A 15,676-nucleotide genomic window follows, 5' to 3' on the forward strand; every position below is an offset into this window, starting at 1 on the left:
GTAACGGTGTCGCTCTCCCTCTTCCATCAGTCAAACTCCAGTGTTCATGTCAACGCTGTGCTGCATGTTGTCGCTCCTTACATGTTTTCACTTGATATCGCAGCCGCTTACATCTGTCCTACTAAACATTAGAGTCAATTCAGCTGGGGAGGCAAAATAACACATCAAACCAAGCTAGAAACAGGATATACTCCTTTGAGTTTAGCTGTTTTCACTTTTCTTCAGCATCAGTACATTACATATTGTCATTTCCCTATTCATTTACCGTTATAGCTGTTGTATATTCTGTGTTCTGGGAGAGTGAAGGGAGGGCTGCCGCTGGCTGTGCTTGCTGCCTGCTGACTTCAGACTCCGGCCGGAGGAAGAGTCTGGAGGGGAGAGAGACAGATGGACAGTTTAATGACACAGTATGAAGCAGGAGCAGTAGTATTTATTTACAAAGCCACTTGCTAGTCCAGTCCATAAACACACTGATGAACGCTGTTTGCGCAAAGAATAAGAGGGGTTATTTATGGCTCGGAGACAGTGAGAAAGCAGATGCATGCATGTATACACAAGCAAACACCTCCCCTCTCCGCTCTGTAGACTTTCCCATCCACATAGTCCTGGGCCTCCACGCAGGACATGATGATGATCTCCATCTGTGTTCCTAACAGGAAGCCTCCTCCATTCCATCCCATTAAAACACAATTTGCACCATGCTTCATTTCCGATGGTCCTCATTCACTACGGGCTGGAGCTAACCCCTGCGTTAGCATCACGCTTCATTTACCCAACCAGTCGGTGTGGGCTGGGACTAACTCCTGCACAGCACATTGACACCTAATGGACAGGCTGAAGTGGCTGCTGGAGCCAGAGTTGTACAAAATGAGACAGTTCTGACATTTGGAAGGGGTCACTTTGACGTTGCTTTTGCTTTTACATGCCAGGCAATATTAGCGCCTTGGAGGTTTGACTTGGATTGTACAGTGGGAAAGGTAAAATGTAATTTCAATGTTATGCTTCTCAGTATTTAGTCTGACTTGTGGTAGCAGTGAGGAGTCAAGAGCGTTGGATATGGGATATGGCAGCTTCATTGAGCCCTGGGAAACAAAGAGAGGTGTGTGTGTGTGTGTGTGTGTGTGTGTGTGTGTGTGTACCTGAGGCTGTGGAGAACGAGGCGTCCAGCTGACTCTGTCTCCTCAGCAGCACCTCCTCTCTCTTCAGAGCCGCCATGTACTTGGAGTAAGACCACGACATCTGAGGGAACATATCCAGAAATACAGTCAGATATAATGTGATTACAAACACAATGACATTAGAGGATAGAGTTTCTCCTTTATTGCCTTTGGTGGGATTTGTTGAGGGTCGTTTTGAATTCACGTTACAATTGAATTTATGCTTTATCTTCATCACTGCAGTCTTTATCATAACAAGCTGTCCTCTCAGATACCTTTCAAACGACATCACCTAATTTTGGTTCGGCTCTCTTCATATGATACCTTCAACGCAAATACATCTTCAGCTAAATTGATTATGAATGTTACCTCATAATTTTATCAGCAAGCCCCTTACCTGCTGTGTGGGAGAACAGCTGCTGCTCTGTCTGCTTGTCAGCTCCTTTTCTCCTCTTCCCTCTCTCTCTCTGTCCACCTCATCTTCCTCTTCCTCTTCTTCCTCTGTTACACTGGATTCTTGCCTCTCCAGCTCCTCCTGTACAAAACAGGTTTGGATTAAATATAGAGTAATGTAGTTTTAAAGCTGTATTTTGCAGTTTTGGAGTTTTGTCTCTATAGAGAGATCACCGCACACTCGACTCTAAGGTGCTTGAGGCCAAAATAAATCAAAGTAGAGCAACAAAACTTCTGCACACTGGGAGTTTTGTCTCTACTATGGCCAAAATAAGACTGCTTTTACTTGGGAAGTATTGCAGTAGTATTAGAATTGTATAACTGCAGTCTCTTGCTGTGAGAATCTGCTTTATCCCCAGCTGACTCACCTGGGCCCTCCTCCTCTCTTCCTCCTCCTCCTCCTCCTCCTCCTCTTTCCTCCTCTGTCTCTGTAGCCTGGCTCTGTGTTTGACTCGTTTCTCCTCCAGCAGAGGCAGGAGTTGCTCCTCCCGGACGCTGCTCCTCAACGCCTGGAACTGGGGCCACAGCTTCAGCAGCTCATTGAACACTGACATCTGCACACACAAAAATACACACATGCCCAGGCACCCAAATGCCATCCACACACACACACACACACAGGTACATCGACAGGCAAAAAAAAAACAAACAAAGATTACTTACATTCACACTTGCACTCTCACAGATTTGCAACACACTGTACAGCATCACGTTAATGCACTTATAGACACACACACACACAGACACTACCTGTGCCTCCCTAAAGATGTAAGGCCCCAGCTCGTGGCGGTTCTCCAGAATGCACTGGGCCTGTTCAGGGGGAACGTCTATCTGCAGGGCGGGCGGCATGGAGGAGTTGATGAAGCAGCTGATGATGGTGGAGATCTTCTGCTGGATGGTGGCCTCATCGCTGTGGGAGTGACAGAGATCCTGTATAAAGGAAGAGAGAGAGGGGAAGAAACATGAGGGGAGGGATGGTTGACATCCATTCCCAGTTCCTGAGTTGAGTTTTTAGAGGCGTACTCCAGTTGAGGAATTTGACAAATGTATTGTACAACTTGACACATTCATTGCATTAGATGGTGGTTGTCAGCTGGTTTTCTCCACAGCAAAAACAACTGTGAAAAACAGCGTTCACAAACCACGAAAGGGATCACATTTTTTAGCTCATGGAAGCGCTCGGACTTAGTTATGGAAAGTCAAAGAAATTTCATGGAATCAGTGCCATGTTGGGAACCCTGTATTTCAATAAAAGTGCTATACTACTTAAGCCCAAGCCCAGAAGAGATAAGACGGCCACAGGGTTAAAGACTTACAGAGAATTAGCTTTAGTTAGTGATCATATTTTCAATGCCAACTGAAAACGTAATCCTTACAGCTTGTTTTCCTTGTGTCTTTGATATCAGATATCATACGATGATACTTAAAATACTTGCACAATAGCTTTGATTGTAAATGAATTACAATAACCATTCTTTCCGCAGACATCCATCTAACCCTCAAGTATTTTGGAGCATTTTTTGCTTTTATTTGATAGTTTACAGTGAAGAGAGACAGGAAAGATGGGGGAGAGAGAGGGAGGGATGACATGCAACAAAGATCCTAGGCCAGATTTGAAACCAGGATGTTGCAGGTACAACATTGCACCAACTGAGCCACCGAGACGCCAACCCTCAAGTGTCTTTGCTTCTCCCTACCTTGTACCTCTGGACCTCGAGCCAGAAGAGCACGTTGTTCTCCAGGAAGTCTCCCTTCATGGAGACAAAGTGCTGGAACTGCAGGCAGGTGACGGGGTTGAGGAGGATCCGTCGAAACACCAGGATCTCCTTGGAGGAACTCATCCACAGCCCCTCGGCCTGCTGCAGGGACACACGGGAGAGGATTCTTTGGGTCTGTATGAGCGCTTTGTACGTTTTTGGTCTGGATGCTTTAAGCTGCTGCGTGAGAAACAAATTTCCTGCTGGGGATCAATACAGTTCATCTCATCATTATCATCATCAATTCATACGTAAACATCAAAAGAAGACAAAAAACATTACATTTTGCACAGTGGTAGCATATATACTGTCCTCCTGAACCAGAAAGGCAGTGAACTATGAGCCATAGTCTTTGTTTAGAGAAAATGAGAAAATTCTATTATTTTATTCAGGTGCATGTGTTCAGAAAGCCTGTTCTTTGCCAGTGTTGAGATAATGTTTATTCTGTAATGATGACCGGTACAATCATGTATGCGAACTCCTTCCTGCAATCATCCCGCCTGACGTTTGAAACGTTCATGTTTTACATCTCTTCTCCGCTGTGGAGACAGGATGGAGGACGGGAACAGAGCTGGACGGAAAACACTCCAAAGACTATTAAAGGAAGGTTAGCGATGCTGACGCTTTAATCTTATTTATCCTGGATCCAATTTAGGAAAACTAACCACAAGGCCAAAATGATGTTTGACAAAGCCAGTGCACGAAGCCAAGTCATGAACTAAATCACACAATGTTTTTTAGGCCAGGAAATGCCTTATTGGTCTCCATTCAAAATACCCAGCTTCCACAGAGAATTTCTCCTTACCTTCCAGGCTTCTCTCCTCTTCTTCTGTCGGCGGTAGACCTTCTCCGAGAGCCTGTCTGCAGCTTGGGGCTACAACACACACACACACACACACACACACACACACAAAGGTCAACAGTCAGACACTGAGTAAACTAGGGTTACGCAGGGACACTGAACACCTCTCAGGTCTCAGGTCTCTGTCTGCTCCACACTCTCCTGCTCTTTGCCTCAGTAACTGAAGCGCTCTCCTCTTTTCACCTTTGCCCTGCCCTCGTTCTTCATTTCCTCTAATCCATGTTCCCTCTCAAGGGGACACTTGCCTCTCTGACGCCTCCTCTGTCTTCCACCTCCACCTACTCCGTCTCACCCTCTCACCCCGCTTTTCCACCCCTCCACCCGTCTCCCTCTCCGGTGTGTAACGCTAAACTACTTCTACCTCTCATTACTTAATGAGAGGATCCTTGTGACCAAACAAGGTACACTTGATAACATAATGAGGCAATGTGTGGTTTATGGGTTACCGCCTGATGAGGCAACCCGAGAGAACGATTGGGCAGCAACAGCATTTTGTGGCTTTCTCACATAGCGGATGCACTAATGAGTTTCTCACTTCTTATCTCTATCCTCTCTCAAGGTCATGATACATGAGCAACACTGTGAGGGAGTGAAGGTGGGCAATAATTCCAACAATGATCCCCAGCAGCATTTTCATGATGCTATTGTTCCTTAATGACTTTGTGCCAGTTTCCAATTCTCATCCCTGTTGCAATAAACAATACTGCCATTCTCCATTTTGTCAATAAATCACCCATGTGTCGTGACATTTATGGCTGTGGGGCAGACATTTGACCACTGCCATTACTTAACACAACATGTTAGTCACAGGTATGTGCAACTAATACTGCCTTCACCTCCCATGGGAAAGAGAGTACACAGGAGCTTCCGACGTGAAAATGCCCTTCATGTCAGAATCCAGGTGGTAAATACTACTTGGGAAGTCGGGGTTTGATGATGGACCACGATTTATCGGACTTCCTGAATTCTGACGTCACCAATAAGGAAATACCTGCCGTCAAGTGTAGGGAATGATATATGCATTTCAAATAAAACCAACAAAATGAACGATTTTCATCACATCAATTCATTATGATGATTATAAATCTTTAAATGCCGTGGCAGGACACAACTACTGTTTTTTGGGGTTTTTTTCATTTGTGGTTGACATCACAATGTTTGGTGGTTGTGTGGATGTGTGTTAAGTGTGAAAAAGCTGAGAATAATACTGAGGACCAACCAAAGTCTACAAAAATCTTCAGTCATGGCATCTTGACAGCTTCAATGTAGTTTGAACATGTGAACACCTCTAAATTGTTGCTGTCAACTCTTTCTGACGTTTTTCCCCATATGACATGAATGCAGCATAAACCCCACATGCAAATACTGTCCACAAGCTCTTGGTGGTGCTGCCCTTCAATAACTTATTGACTGATGACTATTTCACCACTGAAATAAAGGCTTCATAGTTGTGTCACAAATCTCCCAGCAACCACGGCTCGTACCATCATGGAGGTTCAGAGGAGAATTGGCTGGGCACAAATAATGACTAAATATCTTACAACCAGGCTAGAAAAAGAGAGATACGGTATCTCTAAAAAGATTGTTGTGTAGATCCATTCAGTAACATGAATAGTCTGATAAGGTAGGTTTGTTTTCAAATTTAGGCTACTGTGTATAAATTGTCTTGTCTTTAGCCTTAGCCACTGCTCCAGAACACACATTATCAAACCTAAGATTGATCAGATGTATCAGTGGTGAAATGATCAGTCAAAAACATAACAGAAATCGTTCTATTGAAACCTTGTGCGTCTGTCTCTCTGTGAACTCTGCCGTGGCCAGAAACAGAGGCAGCCATGTTTTCTCAATATGGCTCCTGACGATGTTCTGGATCTCCACAACTACCGGGTTGGAGAGACGCTCGAGTCTCAGCCGCTCCAGTCCACCTGCCAGACTAATTATCTACGCACACACACACACACACACATAAAAACACAGAGAAACACACAGAAAATCAAGACAAAACAGTCAAAGATGCAATAAAGGAAGATGCAGACACAGCAAGATTTGTTTTGTATTAAAGCTGTGCTCATGTGCTTGATGGTAAAGAGTAAGTGTAGCTGTCTGTAGATTTCTCTTAACCACATTAAGAACATATGAGGGCTACTCAAACCCAGAGGAAAGCTGCTCACAGTAGGAAACCTGCCTGAAAAAACCCACCGCTTCCTGACTCCTGCGGTGCTCTCCATCACTCCCACAATCCCTCTGTTCTCTTCATCGCCCTTGTCTGCTTTCTCTCTTTATATATCGCTCTGGCCACGTCTCCCTATTTATATCTCCTTTTTTAAATTTTCTCTCATCTCTCCATCACATTTTGCACACACGCAGGCACGCATGCACACACACACACACACACACTTCAGAAATGAGAACCAGTCGTGGCACTGGAGTGGGAGAGTCAGTAGATGAAAGGGGGCCAATCTGTGACTGGATGACTGAGTGATTGAGAGAGTGAAGGGCCAAAGCAGTAAAGCTGTCAGTCTCTCCACATCGCTCACGCAGACAAGAACCAAGACGGAGATGCGAGAGACGCGGCCAGACCCGATCCTACAGAGCTACAAGGAGTAGAATTGGCCTTCTCATTCAATTAAAACTTTTTTTAAGGGTTATTGTGATGGTATTTATGAGATGAGGATGACATATGACAAAAAGGCATGTGCCAGAGTAAAAGCCATGATGTCAACAAGTACATTGTGGGTCTTTTAGCCCAATGAGCCACAAGAACACGAGAACACCCTCAAATCAGCGCTCCTCAACCGCCATTTGGCCGGTACGTCCTATACCACATATAAAACAATTCTCTTTTCCATGACAGCGTTATAAAAATTCTGTGGCAGCCATCTCTGGTGTCCCGAAGGAGATTATCGGGCCCGCCACAAAGTGTCCCCTCTACTCATCCTAATTCTATACACGCCATGCCCTCCTACAGTAATGCTAGAATCCAGAAACCGAATCTCCAACTATAAATGTCAGGAGAGATTTCACCCTACTGTCATTGTTGCTGGAGCTGATCTTCTTTGTCCTCTGGATCCAAACCACAATCCTCTCATTCATCTCATCTTAATTCTAACCATGCCCTCCCATCCTGCGCTCTCCACCAACACCCTGCTGTCACAGCTGTCAGCATGGAGTCGGTAGGATGCCAAAGAAGGGAGATGGGAACTCGTGTGGGAGCCGTAGCACCCCCGGTTTATCAAATCTGGATGTCGAACCTCAACCGAAGCTCACATCCCGTCTTGGGGTTTGTCATGACATGGCACCTTGTTTCTCCCTCCGTCTCTCTAATCCTTCCACAAGACGTTCACAATAATTCAAACTCACTGGAGGCTTAAAATTGTTTGTCATCACGACACCAAAACGGCTACGTTTGTCATGTTGATTTGTGGGATTGGCAATAAAATATAGCATAGACTCTAAAGAAATGAGGGGATTGGCTAACGTACATCGTTCTGCTGCTCTGCTGAGGCGGGGCTGTCGGGGCCAAAGAAGTACTTCCTGGTGAGGTATTTGGTCGCGATGTGAGACGACTTCTCCTGTCTGACGGCCTTCTCCTTCTGAGGAATCCTCCTGTACTGCTCCAGGTCCAGCCAGCAGGTCAGGTGGACACTGAACAGGATCAAACGTGTGCAGAAGACCCATGAAAGATTCATGTGAGCTGTGTGAAGTGTAGTGTATAGTTGCCTACACGCCAGGACACTTAGTGTGCATATGTGTGGCGTTCTGTTGACTTGTTAATGTGAATATTACGCACATTTACACATCATGTACACTGAATGTGCAAAATATTAGGTCTGCTTTTATCTACATCTCCTTCTTTATGATTGGTATATATTTAATAAGGGAGATCAATAAGGGATAATGGCTTTTACCTGGAATCACCCCATCAGTGTACTTCATGGAAAAAGTGTCCCTAATGTTTTGTACATTCAGTGGATATTGCTGTAAATTCACACATCTGCTTTCTTCAGATGGCCATATCCCTCTCCTTGTTACAAACTGCATATCACTGTTGTCGGATGAAAACCTTGTATATCCAAAATATCGACAGCCTTGTTTTTGGCTTGACAAGCAATTTTTCAGTGTAGTCAATGGGTGTTGAAAGGATTTCATAAACCCATTTTATGATTTTCTCAACCCTTGTTCAAGGACACTTCAGCAGGGTGAATGTTTGCCAACACTGTGGTTTGAACTTGGATGCTGTGGTTTAAGGATGGTCTCCTTACTCACTACACCACCTGCTGTCCTCCAACCATTTTGAGAGATGTACAGAGAAGCAAATGTAGGGTATAGAGAGCTAAACTGAGAGAGAATAGAAGTAAATAGGCATTGATCATTCACCCTGGTGTGACTGACTCTCCTCTGCCAAAAGTAAGTGAGGCAGTCATAAAGTACAAGCTCACAAGTCACCTGGCATCCTGGTTCTGGAGGAAGGACAAGAAGTGCCGGATCTCGTGGCGGTGGCGAAGTAAGGAACCTAGACGGTAGCCACGGTAACGCGGAGAGACATTGGACCAGGGGTCAGGCTCCTGGGGGCCCGCTGAGGGAGGAGGAGGAGGAGGAGGTGAAAGAGGAGAAGGAGGTAGAGTGCACTGCTCCTCCTGTTGAGATGGAGCGAGAGGAGGAGGAGGGAGAGAGAGAGAGAGAAGAGCAAACAAGAGAGAGAAAGGAGGGGGGAAAGAGAGAGAGAGAGAGAGAGGGAAACATAGAGCAATATAGTCCTTGAACAGTAGCTAGGCAACATTGCTGCTAAGCGACACATAAGTACTGGTATGACGTGATTTTCATATTAATATTTACATTAGCTGTTTTATAGTCACAGCTGTGTGTTTATTGGGTATTTTACAATGGCTTCCAGCATGACTCAACCAATCAGACCTTAAGACTGTAGCTATCTGTTTTATAAATCTGTTGAGCTGCTGGACTGTGGTTGACCTGACCTGTTTCAGTCGGAGCTCTGACTCCTCATACAGGCTCTGCAGTTCCCTGTACTCCTCACTGTCCACCCGGCGCACCTCCTGCTGCACACACACCTGGGGAAACACACACGCACAAACAAAATCAAACACACACATGTACACCAACACTTAGGAAAGCCTAGACTCAGGCAAATCATTCTAATCTATTTGCTCATAACCATATTCACACATGTACCAACATCTCCTGCTTTTTTCCCCTTTTTTTATTATGACTTAATAGGTTGGATATTATGTAATGTATTTATTGATCAAAATGTATTTTCTCTTGCCTCCTTCCTGTGAGAGCTGGGAGGGATTCAGTGATTTGCTTATGGACAGTTCAGCAGGGAGGAAGCTTGTCAACACAGGGGTCTTTAACTCTGGTCGTCCAATTGAAGGACAGTCTAACCTGACAACCTATTAAAGAAAGTCCACCTCCTCAACTGGCTGATCAGCAAGTGAATTGAACCTGGCTCTGGATGTAGCTACCTGCTGGTAGGACTCTTTATCCCTGGCTACCAGCAGTGCCCAGGGCTCCAGGAGGAGGGTGAGGCTGTGCTCCTCCACCCTGTCAAACAGCTCCTCAAAGGCGGGCATCAGTCGGTCGTACACCTCCCTCCTGATCTCCTCATCTACACCAATACTCCTCCTGGCAGAGCTGCACAGATAGGTGGAGTAAAGGATCTGTGGAGGAGAGAAGAGAAGAGAAGAGAAGAGAAGAGAAGAGAAGAGAAGAGAAGAGAAGAGAAGAGAAGAGAAGAGAATCATAAAAACTTCATCACTTCAGAAACATTTCTCATCACAATCATCATCACTTTCATCATCCTCATCAACAGAGTTCAGTGTTGTCATACACAACATCACTATCCAATCCGCACTGTATTCACTATCTCTCATCACTACAGCCATCACACCATATAAACATTGCTTGTAACTCTCTTGGCCATGGAACAATGGAAACAGATACTCATCAATATGTGATTCCTCTGGTGAAATAAAGCTTAATTGAAGGAAAATAGATTTCACTGTGATTTATTCTGGACAGGCCTGCTTCCCTCCCTGGTCCAGCTGTAACCAGACAGGGTGGTTCTGGGTGACTGGCCTGGCGCGCCACTGGGGGGGTCTGACTCACATGTTTTTATGGCCGCTTACAGCTCCCCACTTAGTGAGCGGTAAACAGGGTACAGAGACGGGGGGGGGGGGGGGGGGGGGGGGCGCAGCCAGGAGAGTGAGCAAATGAGAGCAGCAGTAATGTTAGTAGCTTGGTTAGCTAGCTAACAATGTTAGTTTTAGCTACCAACAATCTTAGGTTTATGTTACGTTACCTTGGCAACTGTGGAGTATTCATACCATATTTAAGCCGTACTGTGGTAAACAGCTTAGTATTTTTCCTTCATTTACAAGTCAGTTTGAGATTCATTTAGGAAAAATTAATCCTGATGAGAAAAACTTTTTGGTACTTGGGGAGGGGGTGTTAGTGTGTATGTATATGGTGTGTGTGTGTGTGTGTGTGTGTGTGTGTGTGTGTGTGTGTGTGTGCTGACCTGTGCCTGTCTCTGTACTCGGTAAGGGTCCAGTCCGTCCTGGTAGAACAGCTGATGGTAGTGCTGCAGGTCAGTCCAGAAGTTCACTGCATTCTCCCATAGCTGAGACAGGACAAACAACTCTCACTAGTTATCATCATGGACTTGTATTCCTTGTCACATCAAGTTTTAACAGTGTCTTTAACAGTATAGATGGTACCGCCTCACTTGCAAGTAATGATGTCTAAAAGTATTGTAATCCAGTATTTTGGACGCATAACGGCTAAGTAAGGATGTAACTCAATGTAATAGATAAATTGAATAAGAGTGTTTCATGTTAAAATGTAGCAGCTGCTATTGTACCTGGTTTCCAGATTGTTCACAAAAGTGTGTGAAGTATAAACCAGCCCGGGAGTCAACATAGAGAGCCTGTAACATCCTCTCCATTGTTCTACTGATACTGAAATATAACTGATGAAACACACACACACACACACACACACACACACACACACACACACACAGACCAGAGAACTTGAACATAATCAACAAGGCAGGTATCATAAAAATCATCACATATCATAAAAAGTAAATTAGAATCATGACAACTAACACACTTCACCTCTCTTATAGAGGAAAATTAAGCTCCTGCCAATGTTTCCACTCACCACTGAACAGACAAGTTGCCCCCTCCCCCCCCCCGCATCTAGAAAGAGCTCCATCTCTATTGGTTTCAGTGCATTGGTTACATGTCAAACTGTCTAAATTCTGTTTCCAAGGACTCTCTATCCCACCTAGAAAACTTTCTGTATCTTCTCCACCCAGTTTTCCTACCTGTGTGTGGGCAGTGTGGGGGGATGCAGGCAGGCAGGTGTCAGGCCAGAGGGGGGGCAGGGTTATATAGCCGTGATGGGGGTCTACCCCTGATGGAGGCCTCAGGTGCCTCTCCGTCCACAGCCCCAGATGAGGGGATTCATCACTGTCTTCCTGAACACACTGGGACGTCCAGAACCTGGGAGCCCTGTGGGGATTTAAGAGAAGCAAAGGGAGAGAGAATTACCAAAGAAATCCATTTGTAGAAAGAGTGAACAATATAAGCAATATTAGCTGACAATATATGTTGAAAATACAGCTGATGTAACATATTATTTCACAGTATATGACAGAAAATATGTGAAATCATGGCTGAGTCTACCAAAGACATTGTCTATAAAACATATTACGAAGTGAAATATTCGATTTTCACCAGTAGAAGAGCAGAGCCTCAGTGAGGCAGGGCTGCACCAAGCGTAGTTTCTCCTCTGTCCAGCAGGGGGAGGTAGTGAGGCCCAGCCTGGAGAGCAGCTCCACATTCAGACTGCTCCGACTGCTGCTCAGCAGGTAGCGGCTTCTCATCAGGACCAAATGTCTGATCCACGTCACATCACATCACATCATGCAATAACACATCACATCACATCTTTCTATCTTACACGACACCAATCACATGTCTAACAAACACAAAAGCAAGTATTGTGACAGTGAGATTAAAGTTTTTGTTGCAGTTGACTGATCTACAGAAAATATATATGGAAATATGCTTCATTCATTCATTCATTAGGCCAATCATGTAACATTAATTTTTTTGGGGACATGACCATATGGTGTAATAGAATAGCAAAAGGTGTGTGTTACAAATGCAGTGTGCAGCGCCATGTTTTTCCTCTTTACCTGCTCTTCCGCTCCCGGCGCTGTGTAGCCTTCAGTCTCTCTATATCCATCCAGAGGTGAAGCAGCTTCTCTCCCGGCGTTCTTCGTAAAAACTCCTTGAACTCATCCAAGCCCTGTCTACTGCCATGGAAACAGGCGCCATGGTAACAAATATCAAGGACATTTTTCTGGTCTGCGCCCCCGCTCCCCTCCTCCTTATTCTTCTCCTCATCTCCCTCTGTCTTTTCTCTCTCCTCGCTCCCCTTCTCGTCTTCTTGAACTCTCTCTTTCTCTTCCTCCAGGCTTTCTCTGCCCTCACCAGCTGAATAGCGGCAAACTTCACTTTCAGAGGAGCCGTTTGGGTGGCTAAAACGGCTTCTCTGGTCTCCTGACTTGCTGAGACAGTCAGAGGTGTTTGTCTGGCTGTATTCATCCGTTTCTTTCACTGCATCTTTGATCACCTGTTTAACCACTTTGGCAGCCAGATACTCTAATTGTAGGGTGGAAGACTCAAGATTCTGGGTATTGGACTCTATCAGCCACTGCTCTTCTGCAGTGCCAGCTGATGGTGCTGAGAAATAGAGGCTCAACTCTGCTTCTGGGCTGTGGGGTTCCTGAGTTTTCTCAGAGCTGAGGTTAGAGGAGGAGGAGGAGGAGGAAGAGGAAAAGGTGTGTGGATCCTCTGGCTCAGAGAGGCAGGAGGAACATCTGGATGATGCACAGCATTTTGGGTTGATACGCTTCCTGTGTCCTTCCTGGCCAAAAGAGGGTAGATGTGCACAGTTGTGCATCCTCATCGACCCTGCACAGTGAGGAATGAGACAATAATAAATAAACATCCTTGGCTTCATCACTAGATTTCAGCATATACAGAACTTGTAGACATGCATATTGAAAAGTCATAGGCATATACCTTGTTTTGTTGAAACATTCTCTTGAGCATGTGAGCATGTTAGGGCCTGCAGTACATTGTTGTTTTCCTTGTTCAGTTGGGGGGAAGAGTGAGGTCTTGTGGCTGAATGGGTGGTTTGACGTGAGTTGCCATCCCTCTTCTGGATACAGAGGCTCGGGTCCCACTGAGACAGCAACTTGGCTAGTCTAGGAAAGACCAGAAAGCATTGACAAACCTCCAGTCAACTGACATGTGTAGCACCGGTCACAGATTACACAACCATGTATTTTCTAAAAGCATGAATTACATGATAAACAAATGAAATTAAACGTGGCTATTGTTACTGCTGTGCCAGTACTTCTATGTTTAGGTTGCAAGCTAGCGTGAGTGAGTCAGTCATCTGATCTGAATAGGAATGTGGCCCTAAGGCCTCACACAGGAGATGCATAAGGCATTAGGCGGATTAAAACAGAGGAACTAGGGCAACAGTCTTTCATCTAATCACAAGCCCTTCCAAGGAGCTACAGCCATTACAGTAACTACAGAATATTTCTATATATTAATCAATGCCAGTTCATTTAAAGAGCAAGTTATCTCTGCATAATCATTGACAAAAGCATCACTAGAAAACAGTGGACATCATAGTACACCCTAGAGTCATAGCTGATTGAAATGGCCCATTCAATTTCCCATCTTTTGAATCAAATTCATTAAGCAAGCATTTCTCAGTTTGTAGCAAAGGTAAAATGACAGTAAATAGAAACAACTCAAGTCAGAACATGCAGCAGGGAAAGGCCTGTGTTATCAGCACACGCTGGTTGCCTGTTGCTGATAAGAATTTGACAATTAGCCTACAAATGAAAGGGAATTTAACATGATGTATAGAAATATTATGTAACATAACTTTGTGTTTAGTGAAGTTTACAATCACTGAAGAATATAGGAGGTAAAGTACATTGGATTTGTGCATAGGCTCATCTCATCATAGGCCAAGATACCCATGTACTTGTCATACCTGTATTCAAAGTAGCAATCACTTTGAATGAATGAGGGGAATCTTTCTTTCATGATCCATTGAATGCCTTGCTCTCTGTCCAGACACTGCAAAAGTCAGTGAAACAGACTGATCAAATGAAGCCTCTGAAGCTACTGTGCAAAGATTTCAGCTCATCCCCAAAGCACAAATCAATTCAACTACTTGAATAGGTAGATAAAGACATCATCCACTACTCACACGGACAGTGTAGTGGTTGTCTATCGGGGGGCTTCTGGCCAACACTGCAGGGTCATCAGTGAGTTGTGACTTACTGCGGTGAAGCACTGACCTGATCCTTCGGGAGACACACTCTGCTGCCTCACTCACCACCTCAAACTCCCCGGTCTGCCGGTTGTACAGCAAAGCCTCTGGGAAAGACTGGGTTCACAGACAACCAGCTTAGTTTCCATTACATTTACAGAGAGAACTATTATTAGACGGTGATAGCTATTCAGTTGTTGTTAAAGAGATAGAAAGGAGAGGTTTTGTCAGTAATAAGACAAATCTATATATTTACCGGCAGACTCAAGAAATCATTGAAGAAGTGTACCAGTATATCATCAGAGGCCAGACAGTGCTCCTGTAAACATATAGACTAAGGAAAATGAGTAAACTAGTCTAAGAAGCATCAACTAGAACAGCCAAATATGCTGCAAAACTTAAATTTGCTGTAAAAGGATTGAAAAGGTGATGGCATTTCAATGACAGTGATGTGTACTCACAAAATTGCCAGCAGTAAGATGAGGAAACTCTAAGACAAACACAGAGTTTAAAACTTCAGTTACTAAACCATTGTCAATTGACCGTATAGTTAAGATTTCTTAATGTACTACTCTTACCTGTTCCAATCTCTCCACACATTCTCTACCTTGTAAATACCCAAGGAGTCTAGATTCGTACCGTACTACAAAGTTGGCTGTCCGGTTCAGAGTGAAAGTCGAGCTAAGCAAGCACATTTAGACACATTCTACCAGCTAAAGCAGGTCACCAAACCTTTCAGTGTAATTACAGACACACTGCAGGTTGCTATGGAAGTGGACTCTTTTTCAAAACATAGGGGGCGGTAAAAGTTTAACTAGAGAACAGAGAGAACCAATTACAGAAGCACAAGTTGGTATTTCTCCTTGTTGCAGGAAACCTGAGAAATACTTCCATTCTGTATTCTTTTGTCAGATTTCCTTTTAATGTTACCACTTAAAGTAACTATTATGCAGGCCAAGTGGAATCAGATGACACTGTGTAGTTCACAAGAAATGGTAACATTACACCACTGGATGGCGCCAAATGCTAACAATTGAATTTAATAAGTAGAT

General features: G+C 44.5%; 1 protein-coding gene across 1 annotated transcript; it reads right to left on the reverse strand.

The window, feature by feature from the left end:
• Positions 1 to 267: 267 nt before the first annotated feature.
• Positions 268 to 15,224, reverse strand: rgs22 (regulator of G protein signaling 22). Its single transcript, XM_071903441.2, has 24 exons — positions 15,203 to 15,224; positions 15,086 to 15,114; positions 14,881 to 14,943; positions 14,562 to 14,741; positions 14,343 to 14,428; positions 13,478 to 13,533; positions 12,755 to 13,237; positions 12,457 to 12,628; positions 11,993 to 12,154; positions 11,593 to 11,767; positions 11,110 to 11,217; positions 10,768 to 10,869; positions 9,713 to 9,907; positions 9,206 to 9,298; positions 8,676 to 8,866; positions 7,712 to 7,874; positions 6,012 to 6,170; positions 4,173 to 4,241; positions 3,308 to 3,466; positions 2,361 to 2,540; positions 1,979 to 2,164; positions 1,555 to 1,692; positions 1,140 to 1,239; positions 268 to 368 (listed from the first exon to the last, which is right to left on the reverse strand). The coding sequence occupies exons 1-24, from the start codon at positions 15,222 to 15,224 to the stop codon at positions 268 to 270; spliced, it is 3,372 nt and encodes a 1,123-aa protein (XP_071759542.2).
• Positions 15,225 to 15,676: the final 452 nt, after the last annotated feature.

Source organism: Centroberyx gerrardi, chromosome 12, assembly GCF_048128805.1.
Source record: "Centroberyx gerrardi isolate f3 chromosome 12, fCenGer3.hap1.cur.20231027, whole genome shotgun sequence".
Classification (NCBI taxonomy): domain Eukaryota; kingdom Metazoa; phylum Chordata; class Actinopteri; order Beryciformes; family Berycidae; genus Centroberyx; species Centroberyx gerrardi.

Excerpts from the sequence above, each read along its gene's own strand:
- rgs22 (XM_071903441.2), bottom strand. The coding sequence starts at position 15,224 with ATGTGTGGAGAGATTGGAACAG. Across the intron at positions 14,429-14,561 it reads ACAACCACTACACTGTCCGT|TGTCTGGACAGAGAGCAAGG; the intron begins GTGAGTAGTGGA and ends TGACTTTTGCAG. Across the intron at positions 6,171-7,711 it reads CAGCAGAGCAGCAGAACGAT|ATAATTAGTCTGGCAGGTGG; the intron begins GTACGTTAGCCA and ends GTGTGTGCGTAG.